At 34.3% G+C, this 20,292-nt stretch overlaps 1 protein-coding gene across 13 annotated transcripts in view; it reads right to left on the bottom strand.

The window, feature by feature from the left end:
- The window catches only part of LOC306862850 (formin-binding protein 1-like), a gene marked incomplete at its 3' end in the record, with an annotated part of 70,222 nt that overhangs the window by 3,540 nt on the left and 46,390 nt on the right, over window positions 1–20,292 (bottom strand). For 3 of the 13 annotated variants that reach the window (XM_079405876.1, XM_079405885.1, XM_079405875.1), the window contains exons 7-14: window positions 19,161–19,289; window positions 18,786–18,932; window positions 17,554–17,748; window positions 3,952–4,061; window positions 2,954–3,086; window positions 2,728–2,864; window positions 2,417–2,577; window positions 1,500–1,658 (exon numbers count right to left, since the gene is read on the bottom strand). In XM_079405876.1, the coding sequence (XP_079262002.1) occupies window positions 1,500–1,658; window positions 2,417–2,577; window positions 2,728–2,864; window positions 2,954–3,086; window positions 3,952–4,061; window positions 17,554–17,748; window positions 18,786–18,932; window positions 19,161–19,289 (1,171 nt within the window). Of the gene's footprint in view, window positions 1–552; window positions 720–1,479; window positions 1,659–2,416; window positions 2,581–2,727; window positions 2,865–2,953; window positions 3,087–3,951; window positions 4,062–5,677; window positions 5,714–7,136; window positions 7,152–12,998; window positions 13,191–17,553; window positions 17,749–18,785; window positions 18,933–19,160; window positions 19,290–20,292 lie in introns of those variants that run through there. The other 10 variants (XM_079405882.1, XM_079405883.1, XM_079405874.1 and 7 more) reach the window with 9 other exon arrangements.

Here is a 20,292-nt window from a genome sequence, read left to right on the forward strand (position 1 = left end):
TTGCGGTAGTAATTTTAAAACTACAGTGCCAAACGTACAAAGCAGTTAACACGTGATAAACTAACCGTGTGAAACATGGAACAAGATAATCCAGGGTTAAAAATAACTATGATAAGTGTGAAAAGCCAATTTAAATGCACCCCTAAACACACACACGGCATATATGCTTAAATGAAACTGGAAAATGACAATAAACAACACATAGGATTGTTTGTAGCATGATTTATAATATGCATGATTTGTTGGCAAGAGTAATTCAGAGTTCTTGGTTGAATTCAAGAACAAATGTGACCTGAAACACACTCAAACATGCATTTATGCAGTGAGAAACTGCCAAAAACTCACTCAGACAGTCAGGTTTGCAGAAACAGAGCACTCGGATTAAGTTTTAGTATGTTTTTCTCAGCAGTCAAGATTTGCATGAAGGTTATCTCTCTGTTGGTTTGTGACTTGTATTGGGTTTTGTGTGTGTGTTTGCACCTCATTTAGCAGACTATTCTAACTTAAAGGTGGCATAAGTAGGTTCATGCATATTTAAACTGAAATAAAAGTCAGACTCCAACCCTTCATTCAGAGGAAATCACACTTGTGGAGTCTTAAACTGTTAAATGTCAAAAGCAATTAGTTCTAGATCTCTTCAGTCACACACTGTTAATGCACTCAAATAGTACCCTGTGTCTCACCCTCAGAAAGATAAACCCTTCTCCAGGAAAACACATCTGTGAGGAAACATTCAGAAAAGGTTCATATTCACGCCATATTTCATCTCAGCTCTTAGGAATAAAGATCAGGAGCACCAAACATGATTGTGTGACGCATACTAATCATGCTTTTACACATTTATATTATGTTTTTGTAATGTATCATATGTTTTTTCCAGGGTTATTTTTTCTTTTTAAGATTATCAAGTACAAGTGTTGAGATTGAACACAATGTGAACAAATAATACAGATAAAGAAGCAAAAAGGCAGTCTCTGTCTAACACGTATTAGTAAATGATGGGCTTTTCACAAATATATTTTTTGAAAAGGAAATTATACTTTTTTATGCTACTTGTAAACTGTTTATTATTAGTGGTTATGAAAATGGTTTTTCGGCGAAAAACACTAGCATAATTTGACCTTAAGTTAATTTACATATGAAAACAGTACAAAAACTTGCATGTGTCTCCTCTTATGTGTGTGTGTTGCATTTGTCTGTACATTTAATTGGAGTGATCTAACATGCACTGCTACTCAAAATGACAAGATACTACCGCCATATTAAACTATGGTGGGCTAATATCTAAAACCATCATGTGCTAAGACACATACAATCATTTACTCATTCAGTTTCAGAAAAAAGTCTGTCTGCTTTACCAAAAACAGTCTAAAACATTGTTGGCTTGGAGAGATTCAGGATCACACACACACCCTAGCCGTCTCCTTTAATGTTCATACACAAACACACTTCTGAGATCACAGGACCTAATGCTTTGGGTCATATGTAGGTTATGGCACCTTTGGCGTTGGAGTCCAGAAAGACCTCGACGTAGGATGTGGGGACGTAACCCTCCTCTTCCTCGTTTCTTCTAACACGTGTCCATCCGTCACCTTTATCTTCCTCTATTACATACAAGAGCTCACCCTCCGTTACTGAGATGGTGCCTTCATTAACACCTACAGAGATAATTGGAAGAAACTCAATCAATCAATCCATCAATAAATAATGTAAATATCTATATACACTACAGTTTAAAAGTTTGGGGTCAGTAAGATTATTTCATGTTTTTAAAAGAAGGCTCTTCTCCTCACCAAGCCTGCATTTATTTGATCAAAAATACAGTAAAATCAGAAATATTGTGAAATATTAATACAATTCAAAATAAGTGTTTTCTATTGAAATATATTTTGAAATGTAATTTATTCCTGTGTTGCAAAGCTGAATTTTCAGCATCATTCCTCCAGTCTTCAGTGTCACATGATCCTTCAGAAATCATTCTAATATGCTGATTTACTGCTCAAGAAACATTTCTTCTTCTTCTTTTCTTCCTCTTCTTATTATTATTATTAATGTTGAAAATGGTTGTGCCGCTTCATATTTTTGTGAAAACAAAGATCCTTTTTTCAGAATAATTTGATGAATAGAATGTTCAAAAGAACAATGTTTTGAAACGGAAATCTTTTGTAATATTTTAAATGTCACTTTTGATCAATTTAATGTGTCCTTGATGAATAAAAGTGTTTATGTCTTAAAAAATCAATTATTAACCCATACTATAAGGTTCCATTAGTTAACATGAGTTAATGCATTAACTTACAAGCATTTGACAACAGACAGTGAGGCTTTGAAATTGAGCCCATATTTTTGCTGTAAATGTCTGTTTAATTATGTAGGCTATTTGTATTGTTTATTATGCATTTATACTTTGAAATACCTTCAAACTGGTAGAGGGCTTTGCAGGTGCCGATGGTGGGTAGCATTTCTTCATCTGGGTCATCAAATTCATCTCCAGACTCTGCCGTTTCGGGCTGGACTTTGCTCTGGACCTCGCTCTGGACCTCAGAACTCGGCTCCTCTGTATAACTGCCATCCGGACTGCTCCATCACACACACGCACACACACACACATGCACAATAACTATAGCACCTGTTTGCAAAGCACTGTGACTGTAAGTGTATGTCTATGTTAATATTAACAATAATATTAATCTTATTTGATAATGTTGTGTGTGTGAGAGTGTGTACCTCTCTCTATCCTGTGCGCAGTTGTTGTTGTTGGTGGTGGTGGGTGGTGTGCTGTTTTGGGTCTCGTACAGGGCACTCGTCCTCCGTGGAGGGTCACTCTTTACTGGCATCCTTCCTTCGACCTCCGCTAACCAGCCCTAAAACACACACACACACACACACACAAACTCATTTCCACTGAACTGAACCTCTCATCCAAGCCTGTGCTGTATTAAATGACACGCACCTCAAATTTCTGAGCCTCCGCCTGCAGTTTCTCAATATTATGGGCGATCTCTGCTAACCGAGGGTCCACGCTGTTGGGATCCCCCATCTGTGGGTTCTTTATGTACACTTCCTTCATTTTGGTCAAAGCATCTCTGCAGAGAAAAATATATATATATGCATTTTGTTGAATAAAACCCGTCAAACTCTGGCCTAGTCAAAAAAATATTCCAAAAGGATTATTTAGTGCATTTTTACTGAAATTTCATAATCGGAATCCCGACAGAATCAAATAATCCTACTGAATATTTTATATCTTTTTCAAAACTCATTTCATATTGTACTTTATAATGTTATGCTGCTAGAAACTTAAAGATGGCTAAAGTTATATCATTTATTTAAATTTGATTTTCTTTTGGCAAAAATGCAACTGGGAACAAATTCCAGTTGGATTCCTATTTTTTTTAATAAACATTAATTATACGTGCAATTTTGTTCAAATGAGAATATTTAACATTATACAATTAAGAAGGTAAAAAAACAAAAAAGTGAAAAAGAACTACATAAATGAAAGTAATAAAGGAAATATATAAATATGTATGCAAACAAGTAAAATAATAAATAAGCATGTACACGAATAAATAACATAAATAAAATTGTTAATTAATAAATTAATTATATTAAAAAATGTTGCAAATCTATGCAAATAAATAAAATAAGTACATAAATATGTAAATAAATACAATAAGTAAATAAATAAACACATTAAACATAAAAAATTTAATAAAACAAAAAGTAAGAAAGTAATTGGTATGCAGTAATAATGCAAAAAAAGTGTACAATCTGCTATAAAAATATCAAATAATACTTTATAAAATAAGCTGACAAACTTAAAATCTTTATATCTTTCTTTTCCAAAGCGTCTTTATTACTATGTATCCATTGGGATTTTTGACTAGCGTATGACAGGATATACAAGTTTGTGTTTGTATTTGTGTGTGTTTGTCTGTGTCTGTGCACCTCTGGTCCATCTCTTTCTGTATGTCTTTATTGATGTCGTCAATCTTCGCCTGAAGCTTCTTCCTTCTCTGCTCTGGAGGAAGATGACTGAAGTCCTCAGGATTCGAACCCTGAGAGGATGACAGACAAACAGTGAGTATCAAACTGACACTGTCCTGTTAGAATCTGCCAATATATAAACTTAATATGCATATGTATAGATGGGGCGGGTCAAACCAGGACACATCCAATCACATCAATGGACTATTAAAGAATCTTCTGTTCCTGTCATCTGGTTGGCTATCTGCCTTTGGAAAGGAGCCAATCAGCTTTCAAATCAAGTGTTTATCAAAGGCAAACCAGATGAGACAATTAAATCTAAGATCTATGATTAACCTATTCAGTCCAATGCCAACATCAACATTGATTAAACAGTTTTCATCAAATAAACTGTTATCTTGCTCACTCATCTTTGAAATCTGATTCTGATGGTTTGCATCTGTCCTCATGTGCCCTCTTTCTCGCTCGCTTCAACATCCTGTTCCTGTCTACATTAATGTATCGATCCTCTGAAAACTTCAGCTACTGCTTTTTCCACATTAGTTCAGTAATTAGTCATAAAAAGCTGTGAATCTGGAGAGGTTAAACCTGCTGCAATGATTTTTAACCCTATGAAGTCTACTGTATCATATTTGATACACACATAAATGGCCTCTAAATGATCGGCATCCTGATATTATTCTAGAATTTGAGTTTGGACTGAATAGGTGGATGACTGTATCTATCTGTCAGTGCAAATGCTAAAAGGTCAAAGGTCACAAGGCAGGCACATCAACCTTACCCCTTCTTCCACATCCCCATACTGTCATGCAACAAAAAACAACCAGATTTTTCTGAGCATGCATTGCACTGTCACTCAAAATACAGTTAAATAAAACCACAAAATCAGTCCAGGCAAACTTAATAAAAATTAATAATCAAGATCTACACAAGCAAAATATACATGCTACACTCACTGTTGTACTCACCCTCTTGAAAACAAAGACAAATTGTTAAAATAAAATGTTAATTATGTAATATTTTGATTCTTTACTAATAAAAATAGATCTAAAATAAATCTCAGAAATCAACTTAAAGAAATGATATGGATCAAAATACAATTATCTATAAACAGATTGATGTTTAAATATAGCCAAACATTACCTGCAGTATAATAGTCAACTATAAATCACACTACACCATCAGTGATTCAATAATCACATGTAAAAAAATAAAAAAATTGGGCTGGGCTAAAATAGCAAGACACACTGTGATCGGTTAAGATATTTGATCTATTCTAATCACTGATAATTATAATAATTTATTTTATATAATTTTTTCACCATGTCATTCAAAACCAATTTGACTTAATTTCTTCAGTAAAACATGAAATAAGATATTTTGCTAAATTTGCATGCCGCTCTTTTCCATACAATGAAATTGAAATGTAAAATTAAGCATGTTCCACAGAAGAAGAAAAAAAATCAAGCCAAATGTTTAGGATGACATAAAATAAAGACTACATGTTTAGCATGTGAACTATCCCTTTAACTTACACTATAACTACATTCAAAATGACATTTCAGCATATTATGCCACACATCTGGTTAGGGATCAAATGAATCAAGTTGTTTGAAACATATAGAGACCGAATCAGGGACAGATAAATAAACACAGGGACAAAAAAAAAAAACGGGTTTCAGATCACCTCAATAAGGTTCCGCACGTGGGCATTGAGTGAGAGCTACACAGAGGGACAGTCACCACGGCAACAAGACAAAACAAAACAGACATCAACAAAAAGATAAATCAGAAAACAACATGGTTTTGAACTTAAATACACACAAAGGTCAAATTATATAACAAAACAATACCAAAAGAATTGTTAAAGGGATAGTTCACCCAAAAGTGAAAATGTGCTGTTCATTTACTCACCCTCAGGCCATCCAAGATGTAGGCAAATTATTATTATAATTTTTTATTTATATATATATTTTTGGTAGAACAGTAAAGACGATTTTTAGCTGAAACAGTGGTCCTTGGTAAATCATAAAATGCAAGTCAATGACTTTGAGAGTCAAAAAAGCATAGACAGGCAAGACCAAATTAATACCCGTGGCTCCTGACGATATATTGAGGTCTTATGTAGCGAAACGATTGGTCTGTGCAAGAAACTGAACATTATTACCTCTAATTCATATCAGCGGCTCATTGGTCTTCGGTCCGAGTCAAGATGAGCTGCCAAAAACCAGCATTATAGGATTATATACACTGATATTTTGGCTCGTTCTGAGTCTAAAAGTGAGTTTTGATTGAGTAACTTGTAGATCTGTGCTGCTCGAGTCGTGAACTGTTTCAGACGGTTCAGTACAATTTGGTGAACTGGTCTATTCAGTTCACTAAAAAGAATCAGTTCAAAAGAATGATTCGTTCGCAAACTGGATCACTCTGTAGCGTTTGCCTGAGGCTCTGATTACAGGTATTAATATTGTAAATAAAGTTCAGTTTCTTGCACAGACTGATCGTTTTGCTTCATAAGACCTCAATATGTCATCAGGAGGCACAGGGATTAATTCTACATTGCCTGATATGCTTCTTTTCTTTTACTCTCACAGTGCCACTCATATAGTCGCCCTGTTTGACTGCTCCAGGCACGTGGTTGCAGCCGCCATCTTGGAACGGTCCACTTGACGTCATTCACCATACTGTAGGTTCGCACAAAGCCGTTGGGTTGGCAGACCATCGGATGTGCAGGATTGTGGCATCTTTTGAATATTCAGATTACTATGGTGAATGACGTCAAATTGACCGCTACAATAAGGCTTAAGTATAGCAGCCCATAGAAACAGTTGCTAATGAGGAATCTATGTATATATATCTATGGTGCCACTAGCCATTGATTTGCATTTTATGAATCACCAAGGACCACATTTTCAGCTAAAAATCTTCTTTACTGTTCTACTGGAAAAAAAAAAAATCATGGATTACCTGAGGGTGAGTAAATTAAAAGCAAATTTTCATTTTTGGGTGAACTATCCTTGTAAACAAAAATAACCATAAGGGTTGAACACAAAGGAACAAAGTGATGTTAAAGGACCATGTGTTACTACAGCGACGGACATGCTACGGTCATGCCGCTACCGACATGCTACTGAGGTCATGCTTACCAGCTTTAGAGAGAGCTTCTCACGGACGAAAAGAGAGAGCGATCGAGGGAATGAACCGAGAGAAGAGAGAAAACATCAGAGGGAGCAACATCAGACCGCTGTACACATCATACACACGCATGCAGGTGTATTTATGCCTTATGATGACATTGATGAAGCTCACTACATCACAGTTCGCTTTTGGGCAGCCGTCAGTATTTTGTGCTTCGTCATAAGACAGATTTCTGCTGGCAGAGCCATGGGAAATTAAGCTGAAAGCCTCACTTTGGCACTTGAACAGAGAAAATGTCACATTAGAGGAAGTACAGGCCTTCTATGCGCATTTATATTCCAGAACCTTGAAATATTCCAGAATGTTCTTAACATTTAAAGGGACAGTCCACTAAAAAATTTAAATTCTGTCATCGTTTACTTACCCTTCATGTCATTCAAGACCTGAATGCATTTCTTTCTTCTGTGGAACACAAAAGAAGGTATTATGAAGAATGTTGGTAACCAAATGGTTTTTGTTCCCATTGACTTCCATTATATGGACTAAAACACTATGGGAGTCAATGGGAACCAAAACTCTTTGCTACCAACATTCTTCAGAGAAATGCATACGGTTTGGAATGATATGACAGAATGTTCATTTTGGGTTGACTGTCTCTTTAAGGTTAAGTTGATCAATTCAATATTGTAATGTTGCAATTTTTAGCAACAAAACTGCTTTACTGCTGTAGCTTGATGCATTTGCATACAAGGAGAAAAAATAGGATGCAATTTGATTTTATCCATCAGGAATTTCTTTCTGATGCAATGAACTTCAGCAGGTACCAATGAACCAGTTATTACACACAGTGTTACAGGGTCACATGAGGATGACATCATCAGTCCTAAAGCAACAGTCAGCCAATAAACAGAACACATCAGGGATGGGTGTACAAGAGAGAAGACAGAGGAAAGAGAAAGAGAAACAAAAATGAAAATATTCTCAATAAATGGGCTTGTTTTTGAGGCAGCCACCACACCAGAGAGGATTCTGGGTAATCGTACCTGAGAGGAGATCTCAAAACAAAGCAATTCATGGAGGAAAAGTAGAAGTGTGGTAAAAATGTGAAGTGAACAACTAGTTTTGACTGAACACTTGAGATTACTAAATGATTATTATAATCATAAGAGATTATTTAAACAAAAAAAACATGACATAAAATGAGACATAACTATGCAAATAAAAAATTTTAATATATCATTTAAAAACAAAATATTAAACATAATAAAATGTCAAGATAATTAAAAAAAAAGTATGATTATGCAATATACAGAATATAGAATTTAAAAAAAAAAAAAAAAAAAATATATATATATATATATATATATATATATATATATATATATATATATATATATATATTAAAATATGCAAAATACATGAAAATTAGGAAGTATATTAATTTCTATATTTATTTTGTGGACTTTGGAAAAAGCATGGTGATCATGCAAAAAACGTTATTTTATAATCATAAAAATATATAAATAATAAAAATATAAAATACACATGTATAATTACCTATGCAAATAAAAAACAACACATAGAATATAAAAACAAAATAATAAAAATGAATTAAAATATATAAAAATAGTTAGTTAGTTTATTTATTGACTGCACTTTGGAGTACAGCAACCTGATTATGAAAAAAGAGCAACAACCTCTGATTTCGTGAAAACTATTTCTGTGAAGATTTTTCTCTGGACTTCTTCATATTTTAGGGTGCTCAAATTATGGAGCTATTTTCTGAGGTTTTGACAAATGTATAAATGCACTGACAAGACGTAACATGTTTAAAGACTTAGATAGTGAATACAGACGGGACTTTTTGTGTGAACGTGATGTACATATAGAGATAAACATCCAATATATCAAAGCAGCGAAATGACACCAAAAGGGGTGAATTCTGAACGCATCTTTGTGTGTGAGAAAGTGTTACGAACACCAGAAGGGTGAAAGATGATCGTGAATGCACAAGGATCGCATTCAGAAGTCGCACTCGTGACACTTTGAGAATTAACCCCTCCCACACAAGCTGATATGCTGCCAGAGCGCAGGGGCGGAGCCAGGCTACTGGGGTTGCACATGGGAGGCGGGGTCAAAAGCAGAAGAGCCAAAGAGAGAGTCAGTTGATGATGATGTAACTTCTCTCAATTACAAATAGATTTTAATGCAGAATATCAGACATTAACCTCATTCATGGGAAGAATTCAAAGAGATACGAATTAAAAAAAAAATCTGATTTTTTTAATAATATCACACTAATTAAAAAACAAACAAACACTAAATGAGGTTAAGTCTGTTAACCGTATTTATAAATAACCCAAACAGTAAAATAATTATAATAATTTAATAAAATTGATTTTAAAATATTGTAATTATATATTTAAAAATCATATACATCATTTACTTATTTTTTGAAAGGAATGTGTCCCCAAAAAGAGGTTTTTGTCACATTTTGCTCACTTTTATGGATAAATTTGTATAATCTAAGTATGTCTAAGTAAACCCACACACTCTTGCCTCCTCTCACACACTTACGACATATTGCCTGGCCTCGAAAGCATACGTAGGCCGACCGAGAGTCCTCTTCATGATTTCTTTATTATAATAGAGAGACTGGGCAGACTGCAGCAAAGAATAAACCCTAATTAAATACACACACACTCACGCATAACTATACAAACACACACACACACTCGCACACACTCCATCACTCTACAAACACACTTTAATACAAAAATATACAATAAAAACATTTGTACACTATAGGACAAACACACATACACACTCACAGACACTGATATTATTCTTCAGAATGTTCTCTGATTATTATAGTCTTACATAATAAATAAGTATGTGACATGCTCTAGTGTGTAAATTACAGTCTACTAGAGTCGCCAGCAAAAAATAACATACATTATTAAAACAAATCCAACCTCTTCAATAACAATGCTCTAAAACACTACCACTAAAGTTTGAGGTCAGTAAGATTTTTGAAATGTTTTTGAAAAAGGCCCTTATATTCACCAAGGCTGCATTTATTTGATTAAAAATACAGAAAAAACAATAAATAAAAAAAAGGTCAGAATAAAATGAAGGTCAGAATAAAATAAAAAAATAAATGTAATTTATTCCTGTGATGCAAAGCAGAATTTTCAGCATCATAACTCATGCCATTCAAATCATTCAAGCTGATTCGCTGTTTAAGAAACATTTATTATTATTATTATCAACATTGAAAACAGTTGTGAAAACCATTTTTAGGATTCTCTGATGAATCGAATGTTCAAAAGAACAGTGCTTATTCAAAATAGAAATCTTTTGTAACATTATATCAAGTTTTGATCAATTTAATGCATTCTTGCTGAATATAAGCCTTCATTTTATTCTGACCTCAAGCCTTCAAAGAGTAGTGTACATCAAATCATATAAACACATATATTATAAATACGCCGGGAGCACAAATGAAGACAATGAAAGTGTCAAAGACCTTCATATGTTCTATAGATAGATAGATAGATAGAGTTTATTCCTCTATTTTTAATCATGTGTGTCTATAACATCCTTCAACTGTGATCTGATTCAGCCATCACTGTTGAGTATATGCTAAAAATATGGACAATAGGCTTCATAGAGCTCTGTCAGCATGATGAACCTTCCTGTTTGACGCATGAATGGCCCAAAATAGGAAACGATAAATCTGTTTTTTTGTTCACTGACCATCAATCCTTTGAAGAGATAAAAAATATGTGAGATTTGCACAGGGACATGGGAAAGCGGGATTTGCTCCGTTATCTGCTGTGTTTTGTGTCTGTTATCTTGCAAAGTCATTCAAAAGTCCGAATCTCAGCTCGCACATGCGGAAACACGCGGACGGCCTTCCTGAAGGGAAGGTGAATCTGGTCTGACTTTATCAGAAAGTCACATGTCAGCGTGTGTGTAAATAGAAGACATTGTTTCTGAGAGTTTGTGTGCGTGTAATCGCATTACTCCGGATAAACCTGTGTGTTTGAGCACCCGTTTTTATTTGATCTGTCACCGCAGGGTGCCTTCGACTGGCGCCCCGTGTGTTGAGTGCGTAATTGTGTTTGCACGGATCTGAAAACGTGAGACAGTGAAACCATGGTAAACGCAAACAACCAAGCATAAACAAGAGAGAGAGAGACAGACAGACTGACAGAGAGAGAGAGAGAAAGAGAGGCAGAGTGGATTTCATCGCCTGAGTGAGGAGGAGGAAAAAGGAGCCGAAAGATATAAACAATTCCACTGATGCTTCCAGAATCCAAGTCACTGCGTGACATCATCCCCTGCGGAATCTGAGTCGCACGGTGACATCATCGCTTCAGAAGCCAATGCTGCCTTCAAGTCCTTCTAAGTCGATATTTAGTCAAACTATTGTAGGAAAAAGCATTTCAATTTCAGGAACAGAAAGACAGGAAGAGTTTTTAGCACTAGTGCAACAAAATAAAGGGCAAGGAATAATATCATTTAATTTAGCATAATTTAATATGATACAATATTCAAATTTAAGCTTTTTTTTGTAAAAAGTCAGTCGTTTTCTAAAATGTTTGCTGTGATGGTGATGACGGCCAAATTGGGGCCTGTGTTTTGTTAACTAAAAATAAAATTCATTCATTAAAATTACATTGAAATGAAATAAATATGGAAATAGCATAATACCATAAATATGGAAAAGTTAAACTTAATTGTAAACGAATAAATTTCTGAATATATAACTGAAACAATAAGTTTAAGTACTAAAGTTACTAAACCTAAAACTGAAATAAAATAAATAAAAGCTAAATTGAAATATATATAAAAATAATAATAAAAATGACAAAAGCACATAACAAAATGACCAAAATGTAAATGAAAATACATAAAAAATATTAAAAATATTAAAATAAATATTACAATAAAATAAAATAAAAATATAAAATTACAAAACCTGAAACTGAAATAAAAGCTAAATAGAAATTGAAAAACCTAATAAAAAAGACAAAAGAACATAAAATTACTCAAACTTAAAAAAACACAAAAAATAAAAAAAGTACAAATGTAAATTGAAATATAAAATCTAATTCAAAATATAAAATTACTCAAATTAAAACTGAAATAAAATTAATAGAAATATGTTTAAAAAAAATAAGAAAAATGACAAAAGCACATAAATCTTAAAAAATAAAAAGAATAAAAATTTTAAAAGAAAAAACTGTAAACAAATATCAATATAAAATCTAATTCAAAATAATAATACTAAAATAACACTGATTCTTGGTTATAAAAAACACAAATTTTAAACATAAACACCAAATTTATTCTAAATCTATTTTATTCAAATTTACAGTTATTAACAGTATTAAAAATGAATAAATATATATAAATTAATATTATTGATACGTCTATAATATTATAGATATATTATAGATAAATATATATTTTTTTATAATATAACCACTGCACTCTATCCATTAAAAACCGAATTACTGCCAAATAAATAACATAAAATAGAAACATTAATGAATATAATCCTGTTTTCCTTATGAAATCATCTTAGGGCACAGAAAAATCCCCCTAACTGAGGAATCACCTAAATATGATTATTCAGTCATGACTTAAAGGCAGCATTAGGCAAATCAATCGGTTGTTTTGCATTTAGAATACGATGCAAAAAACACCTCAAAATGATAATTCGGCTCCTTTTTCTTCATGCAAATGAACACTGACATGACAGCACAGGTGATGGCAGGCACAGAGCGGCACACACACACACACACACACACGAACACGCATGTAGAAGACGTGGATCGCCAGCATGCACGGATACTTACCCCGCGCCGGAGGCTCCTGAGGCAGTGCATTTTGGGCTTGGAGGTCATGAGGTCGTTGAATCGGTGGGACAGGGGCTCCTTGGACTGTTTGGGGGTCTGGGGAGTGGGGCAGGGGTCAGGGGTCACAGCAGAAGGTGAGGGAGGGTCAGGGGGGGGCTGGCGAGGTACGGGGGACGTTAACAGGGACATAAGCTTTAAGACATGAGCCACAGAGCAGCGACCAGTGAGTGAGAGAGGTTTACAGAGAGAGAGAGAGAGAGAGGGTGGGGACCAAATCGATCCGGAAAGAGGTAAACAAAAAGGAGGGGGAACACAAAACAAGAGAAATAAGGATCCAAAAATGAAACGACTTAATCAATTAATCAATTAATTGAACAAAGGAGAACGCAAACTTAATGGAAAGTAAAGAAATGGCAACTGAAAGAAACGCGCTGCAGCTGTGGTGTTATTAACCCAGTGAGCGAGAGAGTTAGTGCGTTAAACTCTGTCCTATACATCAGGGGTCACATGCAGGGGTCAGATCACCGCAGAACCATTTAAAGGGACTGTTCACCCAAAAATAAACATCACGCCAATGGCTGTCGGTCTTCCGTGGAACATAAAAGTGGATGTTTATGCTGCTTTTTCAATGAAATGGAAGTGGATGGGGGCTGTCAAGCTTCAAAAATGACAAACAGCTCTGTAAAACTAGGACATATGACTATATTCCAGGTCTTCTGAAACCAAGCAATAGTTTTTTTGTGAGAAAAAGACCTAAATTAATGATTCGCTAATAATCTGTCACTGATATTTCATCTTTTTGTCAGTTAAGTTTAAATTTGAACTACTTTACTGGTAGGATTGTGTTTGCATGATATAACAATAACAATATTACTGAAATAATTTATTAATTTCATATACAGTACATCTATATATGTAGTCATTTATCAGTATATTATGAGGAAAGAAAGAAACTAAATAATACATTTATTTACTTAATTTATTTAAAAATAGAAATATTAGTTCAGCGATTTCTAAAAATTATATTAGAAAAAAATTAACAAGTGTGCGTGTTTTACATCTTATAAAAATAAGATTTAAACATTCAATACATTACAAATAAAATAAAAAAGTAATATATGCACATGGACGGACTTTGATGATATTGATCAAGGCGGTACTTGGTTTCTGATGGTGTGCAGCTGAAAAATGAATTTTTGCTACAGTTGATGAACTGTCTTCCACCAGTAACATCTGCATTTGAGCTGTTTTTTTTTTTTTTAAGAACTATAAATCTCTGGCAGGTTTTCAAAGTACCTCTTGCCTTTTGTCACTTTTTGAAGTTTGACAGCCATGGCCACCATCCACTTTCATTGTATGGCAAAAGAGCAGCATAAATATTCCTTTTCTGATTTTGTGCTCCATGGAAGAAAGTCAGTCAATGAGGATGAGCAAATGATGACAGCGTTTCAATTTCTGGCTGAACTGTCCCTTTAACAAACGTTGCATGCACATCGCACGCACACACACACACACACACGCACACGTTGGTTTTTGTGGTTTATGGGGACTCTCCATAGGTGTAATGGTTTTTATACTGAACAAACTGTGTGTGCTATTGGCCTACACCAACCCTACACCTAAACTTAGCCCTCACAGGAGACTTTGTGCATTTTTAGATTTTCAAAAAAAACACCATTTAGTATGTTTTTTAAGCCTTTTGAATTACGGGGACATAGGCAGTGTCCTCATAAACCACCTTCATATTGTAATATTCTGTCATACCCATGTCATTATACAAATTTGTGTCCTCATAAACCACATAAACATGCACACACACACACACACACACACTCTCCTCTAAAGCACAAAAACTGATTTCAGGTCAAGCATTCGCTCTTTTTCTCTCTCTCTTTCACTTTCTTATTAGCAAGCTCCCCAAAGCATAATGGAGAAATTAATGAACGTGCGTTCTGGGAGAGCTCACATTAACGGTTCAGTTCCCAACAGACTAGACAACCTGCTAAAACCTCGCAGACAAAATCTGCCCTCTATGCATTAGGAAAAAACGTCGAAATCTACACAAGTGTGCCCAATACCACAGGAAATCAAAATTATGAGTGCAATAATGCACTTACAATGGAAGTCCATTGAGCAATGTGTTGCATCACCAGAAGTAGTCCTACCACGGATGATTTACACAACTTTACAGCTCAAATATCATATTTTGCACAAAATAAATGATTGCTTCAGAATAAATATGAGCTGCACATTTTTTCTTTTAACCCTTCCATAAATATCTTGCCCTATTGTAGCATTATATACTATTAAAGCATTATTTAATATTTTGAATTAGTTTTTATTTAATTTTTCCATTTTAATTGCTGTTTTAACAAATGTTATGTGCTATTGTCATTTTAACTGGTAATTAAAATAGCTAAATAAATATCTATCTAAAAAATAGATATAGAATAGATATCTAAAAAAATATCTATAAAAAAAAAAATTATTACATCAAAAATAATTAATAAGAAGAATAAGACTAAGTAGAAAAATTATTTTTTTAAATAAATAACAAGCATAAATTCCTTACTTTTCAATTACATCAACCTTCAACCTGTTTTTTTTTTAGTTTAGTTTAGGTGTAATATATCTAATACTATTTATAATATTTTGTTTTATTTTACTTAAAAATTATTTCAACGTTTTAGATCTACTTAACCATACTTCTGGCCCACAGACTTCCAATGTAAGAGCATTACTGTAAACAGCATTTCTCCTTGTTTTTCCAAAGTTGACAGATGCTGCCAACACAGCTTAACTCGTACTGGACCCAGAAGATTCATATAATCTTTACCATCATAAAGACAAGAATGATTACAACTTCTAACCCTCTAGAACATTCTAATTTTGTCAATATCATCTGCTTTCATGCATAAACACTATTAATCAGATACAGTTCTACATGAGATGTTCGTTTAGTGTTTAGACGAATATTATTGAATGTGGTTTCTAAGTAAAGTCTCCTAATAATGTTTTGTGTTATTCCTGACCACAGACATGTTACACACACAAAACACACACAGAACTGACAAACACAGGCTATGATTGGAACAGCATACTACATACTTCTATTACTACTTAGGCACTATGTGCAATATGCAAATGTCCTACTACCGTACATTTTGCCAAAATGCGCAGCATATAACAAAACACACCACATGGAACATGATATCCCATAATGCAATGCGCAAGAGATTTCAGTGTGAAGAGAATATAAATGGCCAAATGTTGCTACATTTTTACGCAAAACTAAAGTGCAATAAATGCACTAAAAATGCAAATAACCATATTTAATTCTCATATAAAATCTGGATGCCTGATCTGAATTAAATATGATGTGATCAGATCATGTCAGCACAATATATATTGTACTGTTTTGCATAAATTAAAATAAATATATTATGTATTTATGTATTTGAAAGTCTCTTATGCTCACCAAGGCAGCATTTATTTGATAAAAAATACAGTAAAAATAGCAATATTGTAAAATATTATTACAATTTAAAATAACTGCTTTCTATTGTAATATATTTTAAAATATAATTTATTCCTTTAATGCAAAGCTAAATTTTCAGCATTACTCCAGTGTCACATGATCCTTCAGAAATCAATAATGTGCTGATTTGCTGCTCAAGCAACATTTCTCCCTATTATTCAAGTCGAAAACAGTCGTGCTGCTTCATTGGTGTTTTCTTAATATTTTGTGCATTCTGTATGAACAGAAAGTTCAAAATAACAGCATTTATTTTAAAATATAACATTATAAATGTCTTACCCATCACTTTTAATCAATTTAATGCATCCTTGCTGACTAAAAGTATTAATTTCTTTCGTATTGACCCAAAACTAACTAAACAATCGTAAACATTATACAGTATATACTGCACAGTATGAACTAGCTTTCCATTCCGCCCATAGCCACACAGACACACATCATTAAATATGTATGACAGTGTTAATGCTCACATCCTGGTCCTGCGAGGTTAGGCGGGGTTTGGACTGAGCATGCTCAGCTTTGACACAAACGTCAAAGGCCACAAGAAGACAGAGGTAGCCGAGGAAAAGGAAGAAGAATGTGGTTACCATGAGAACAGCACCGATGGGCGGCCGGAGAAGGAAGTTACTCTCGGTTTGAAAGGACGACACAGGAATAAAGGCTTTAGAGTTATGTTTCTCTGCCAAGGTCAAAGGTGAGGCCTCTCGGGCCGTTGCATTAGTATGTTATCGGTGGAGCGTCAGGATGAACGTGGAACGTATTTTCGTGCAGGTGAACACAGGAAAGGGAAAGGAGAACGATGGTGGCAAACGAATAACAGCATCTACAAATGCTACAATAAAACTACACAAATTCAAACTAATAAAGAAGCACAAACTAAAACAAAACTCACAAAAACACATGAAACGATCACTCTCTTGAGGTATCAGATCAGTCTGTGCTGTTCATATTTACTTGAGTTTTGTTTTCAGTCAGATCGAAGTAACTGCGAGTGAATGTGACGCCGGTGTGTGTTACCTTGTTTTTCTTAATGAAAGGCCAGAGAGTTTTGCTCTTGCCCTTGCTGGAACGGTCCGCTTTGTTGTCCGAGCGTGAGTTAGTGAGGCTGGTCTCAGACACCGTCCTCTTCATCGCCTGACCGTAGTCTTCAAACTCCACATCGCCAGGAGGCTCGAACCCAGACTTATACGACTCTATGACCTGAGATGAGTCCTGCGGGGAAAGACAGCACAGATAGTCTTGTGTGATTTTAGTTCATATTAATATTTTGAATTAGATTCCATTTTTACTTTTTTTAGTAAATACTTATTTTAGTAATTTTATTGTTTTTATTTTTATTTATAATTTTTTTAGTACTTACACTTGTACTACAAATGTTTTAGCACTTAAAAAAATGTTGTCTTAGCAACTAGTTAAAATATAGTTAGTAATATATACATAATTAATATATATTTTTATTTATATTTAGATATACATTTCATTTTATTTCAAGTAACAAAAGTGGTTTCAGTTTTAGTTAATGATAATAACCCTGCTTTGAAAATAAACAGAAAATATACTCATTAGTATTGCTACAAAACAAACCCTTCCCAAAAATATGTCTATTGAGGGTGCCTCTAAAAGGAGGTTTTGTCAGATTTAGGTCATTTCTGGAGATAGTTCGTCCTAAAAAGCTACTGTATAGTCGGAGACAACAACCACTTGCAGTTTCATATGCTGAATATTATACATACACTATATTGCCAAAAGTATTGGGTCACCCCCTTCTGTTGATGATAATAATGAATGTTTCATGAGCAGCAAATTAGAATGATTTCTGAAGGATCATGTGACACTGAAGACTGGAGTAAAATAAATGACATTTTACAATATATTCAAATTTACCGTTTTATTGTATTTCTAATCAAATAAATGCAGCCTTGATGAGCACAAGAGACGGATTTAAAAAATAGGATTAAAAAATCCTACTAACTCCAAAAACCTTTAAACAGCAGTTTTAGACATTTCACAGCATTATTTTATGCAGTTCCTCTTCTGTGAAAATTATGCTACTTGCGTCACATGAAGGATCAGGTATCAGTGATTTATGATAATCTATTCCATTTGAATAAACAGCCAGAGACTGATCCAGGATCAGTGTTAGAATCAGTAATAGGGTCAGTAATGTCTTGTTGAGTTTCTATGCGAGAATGAGAGGTATTTCAGACAGAGAGGGGTCAAGAATGAGTCTGTATGAGTGTGTTACTAACATTCTTGGGTTCGATGGACTCGGCCGCTTCTGTTATTCCATCCAGGCATTTCCCGATGATGGGCAGAATCTGTCGGTCGACCTCTGCAAACGTCTTCAGCGACTCGCCCATTCGCTCTATCCTCTTCTCCTCCATCGCCTGGATCTTCTGCTCACGACACACACATACAGAGTTAGTGTGTGTATTTCTGAATCGAGAGCTGCGAGATCAGGAATCGTAGCATGCAAATTGCCTTTTGGGGTGTGTTTATGCTGTTAACTCATTTGCATAATTCACAATAGTGAATTCAGAAATAATGCAGCCGATGCATGCAAATAAATATTGATATTAGAAGCTATTCATTCTCAGTGGATGTTTCTATGTGTGTGTGTGCACCTGGAAAATATTAGGGATGATGGTGTAATAATGTTCGTTCTGTTCCTGGTTGAACTTCTGCAGGTATGAGGAATATTCATTCTTGCTGTCAGAAGCCATCTGGTGTCTCATCTGAGCCTGCTGCCGTGCCTGAAAGATAGAGAGGATGAAATATTACTGATTATGCAATATCATTTTATTAATTATACACCTAAAAACCCACAAACTTAAACACATGCAAGCCTACACACGATTTCACAATTTTTGCATCTTCCTACATCCTTGCGACAACATTCACATTCAAAATAATCATGCATTTGTAACCAACTCAAACATGTCTTATGTTGAATAGTCAGTTATGTGGAATGAGATTTTTAACCAATGAGATTTCATTGTAGGCAGGGCTACCTGGTGCAATGATGCAGAAAATAATAAAAAAATACAAAAACTCATTTAAATGGAAGATATACTTTTATTGCTGTGACACTTTTGTTTTCACACTCAAGGACTTTCCCTAAATTTACTCACAAACCTCAAAATCCACCCGCACTAACTCACATCAGAATATAAACACCTTTAGCCTGATTCATACAGCTGTGTTTATATCTATAACACACACTTATGTGTGAAATGCCAGATATTACATGCGTGTGAAAATCTAAAAGAAAACTACAAGATATAAACACCCTATACAAGTTCTTGTGGGTTGAAGAAACACACAAATGAATGCTGCTGAAATAAATGCGATTCTAAAGTATACTAATGCATTTTAATGCACATCGTTTAAGTGAGACGACGAAAGCAGTGTCACGTTAACCACATCCTGATCCGATTCTAGGAAATCACTCTGGTTAACCTTTGGTTCAGTGTTGCCATGGAAACGCTCAAACTTCACCAGCAGCTCAGCAGCAGCAGCAGACATGTGCATGAGCCGACGGGAAGTTCAGAAAAATACCAACCCAAAATTACATTTGCACTAAATGAAAATGTATCAAAATGATGTGGAGCAGATTAGTAATTGTATTTGATTAGATTAGAGTGATCTGTGTCTTAATATCACTGCTTGTGCATTAAAAAAAATTATTTAATGTAAGAATATTGCATTCAAATATTTACATAATATTTAGAATATATAACATCTATTAATTTAGTT

Source organism: Barbus barbus (assembly GCF_936440315.1).
Source record: "Barbus barbus genome assembly, chromosome: 43".
Lineage (NCBI taxonomy): Eukaryota > Metazoa > Chordata > Actinopteri > Cypriniformes > Cyprinidae > Barbus > Barbus barbus.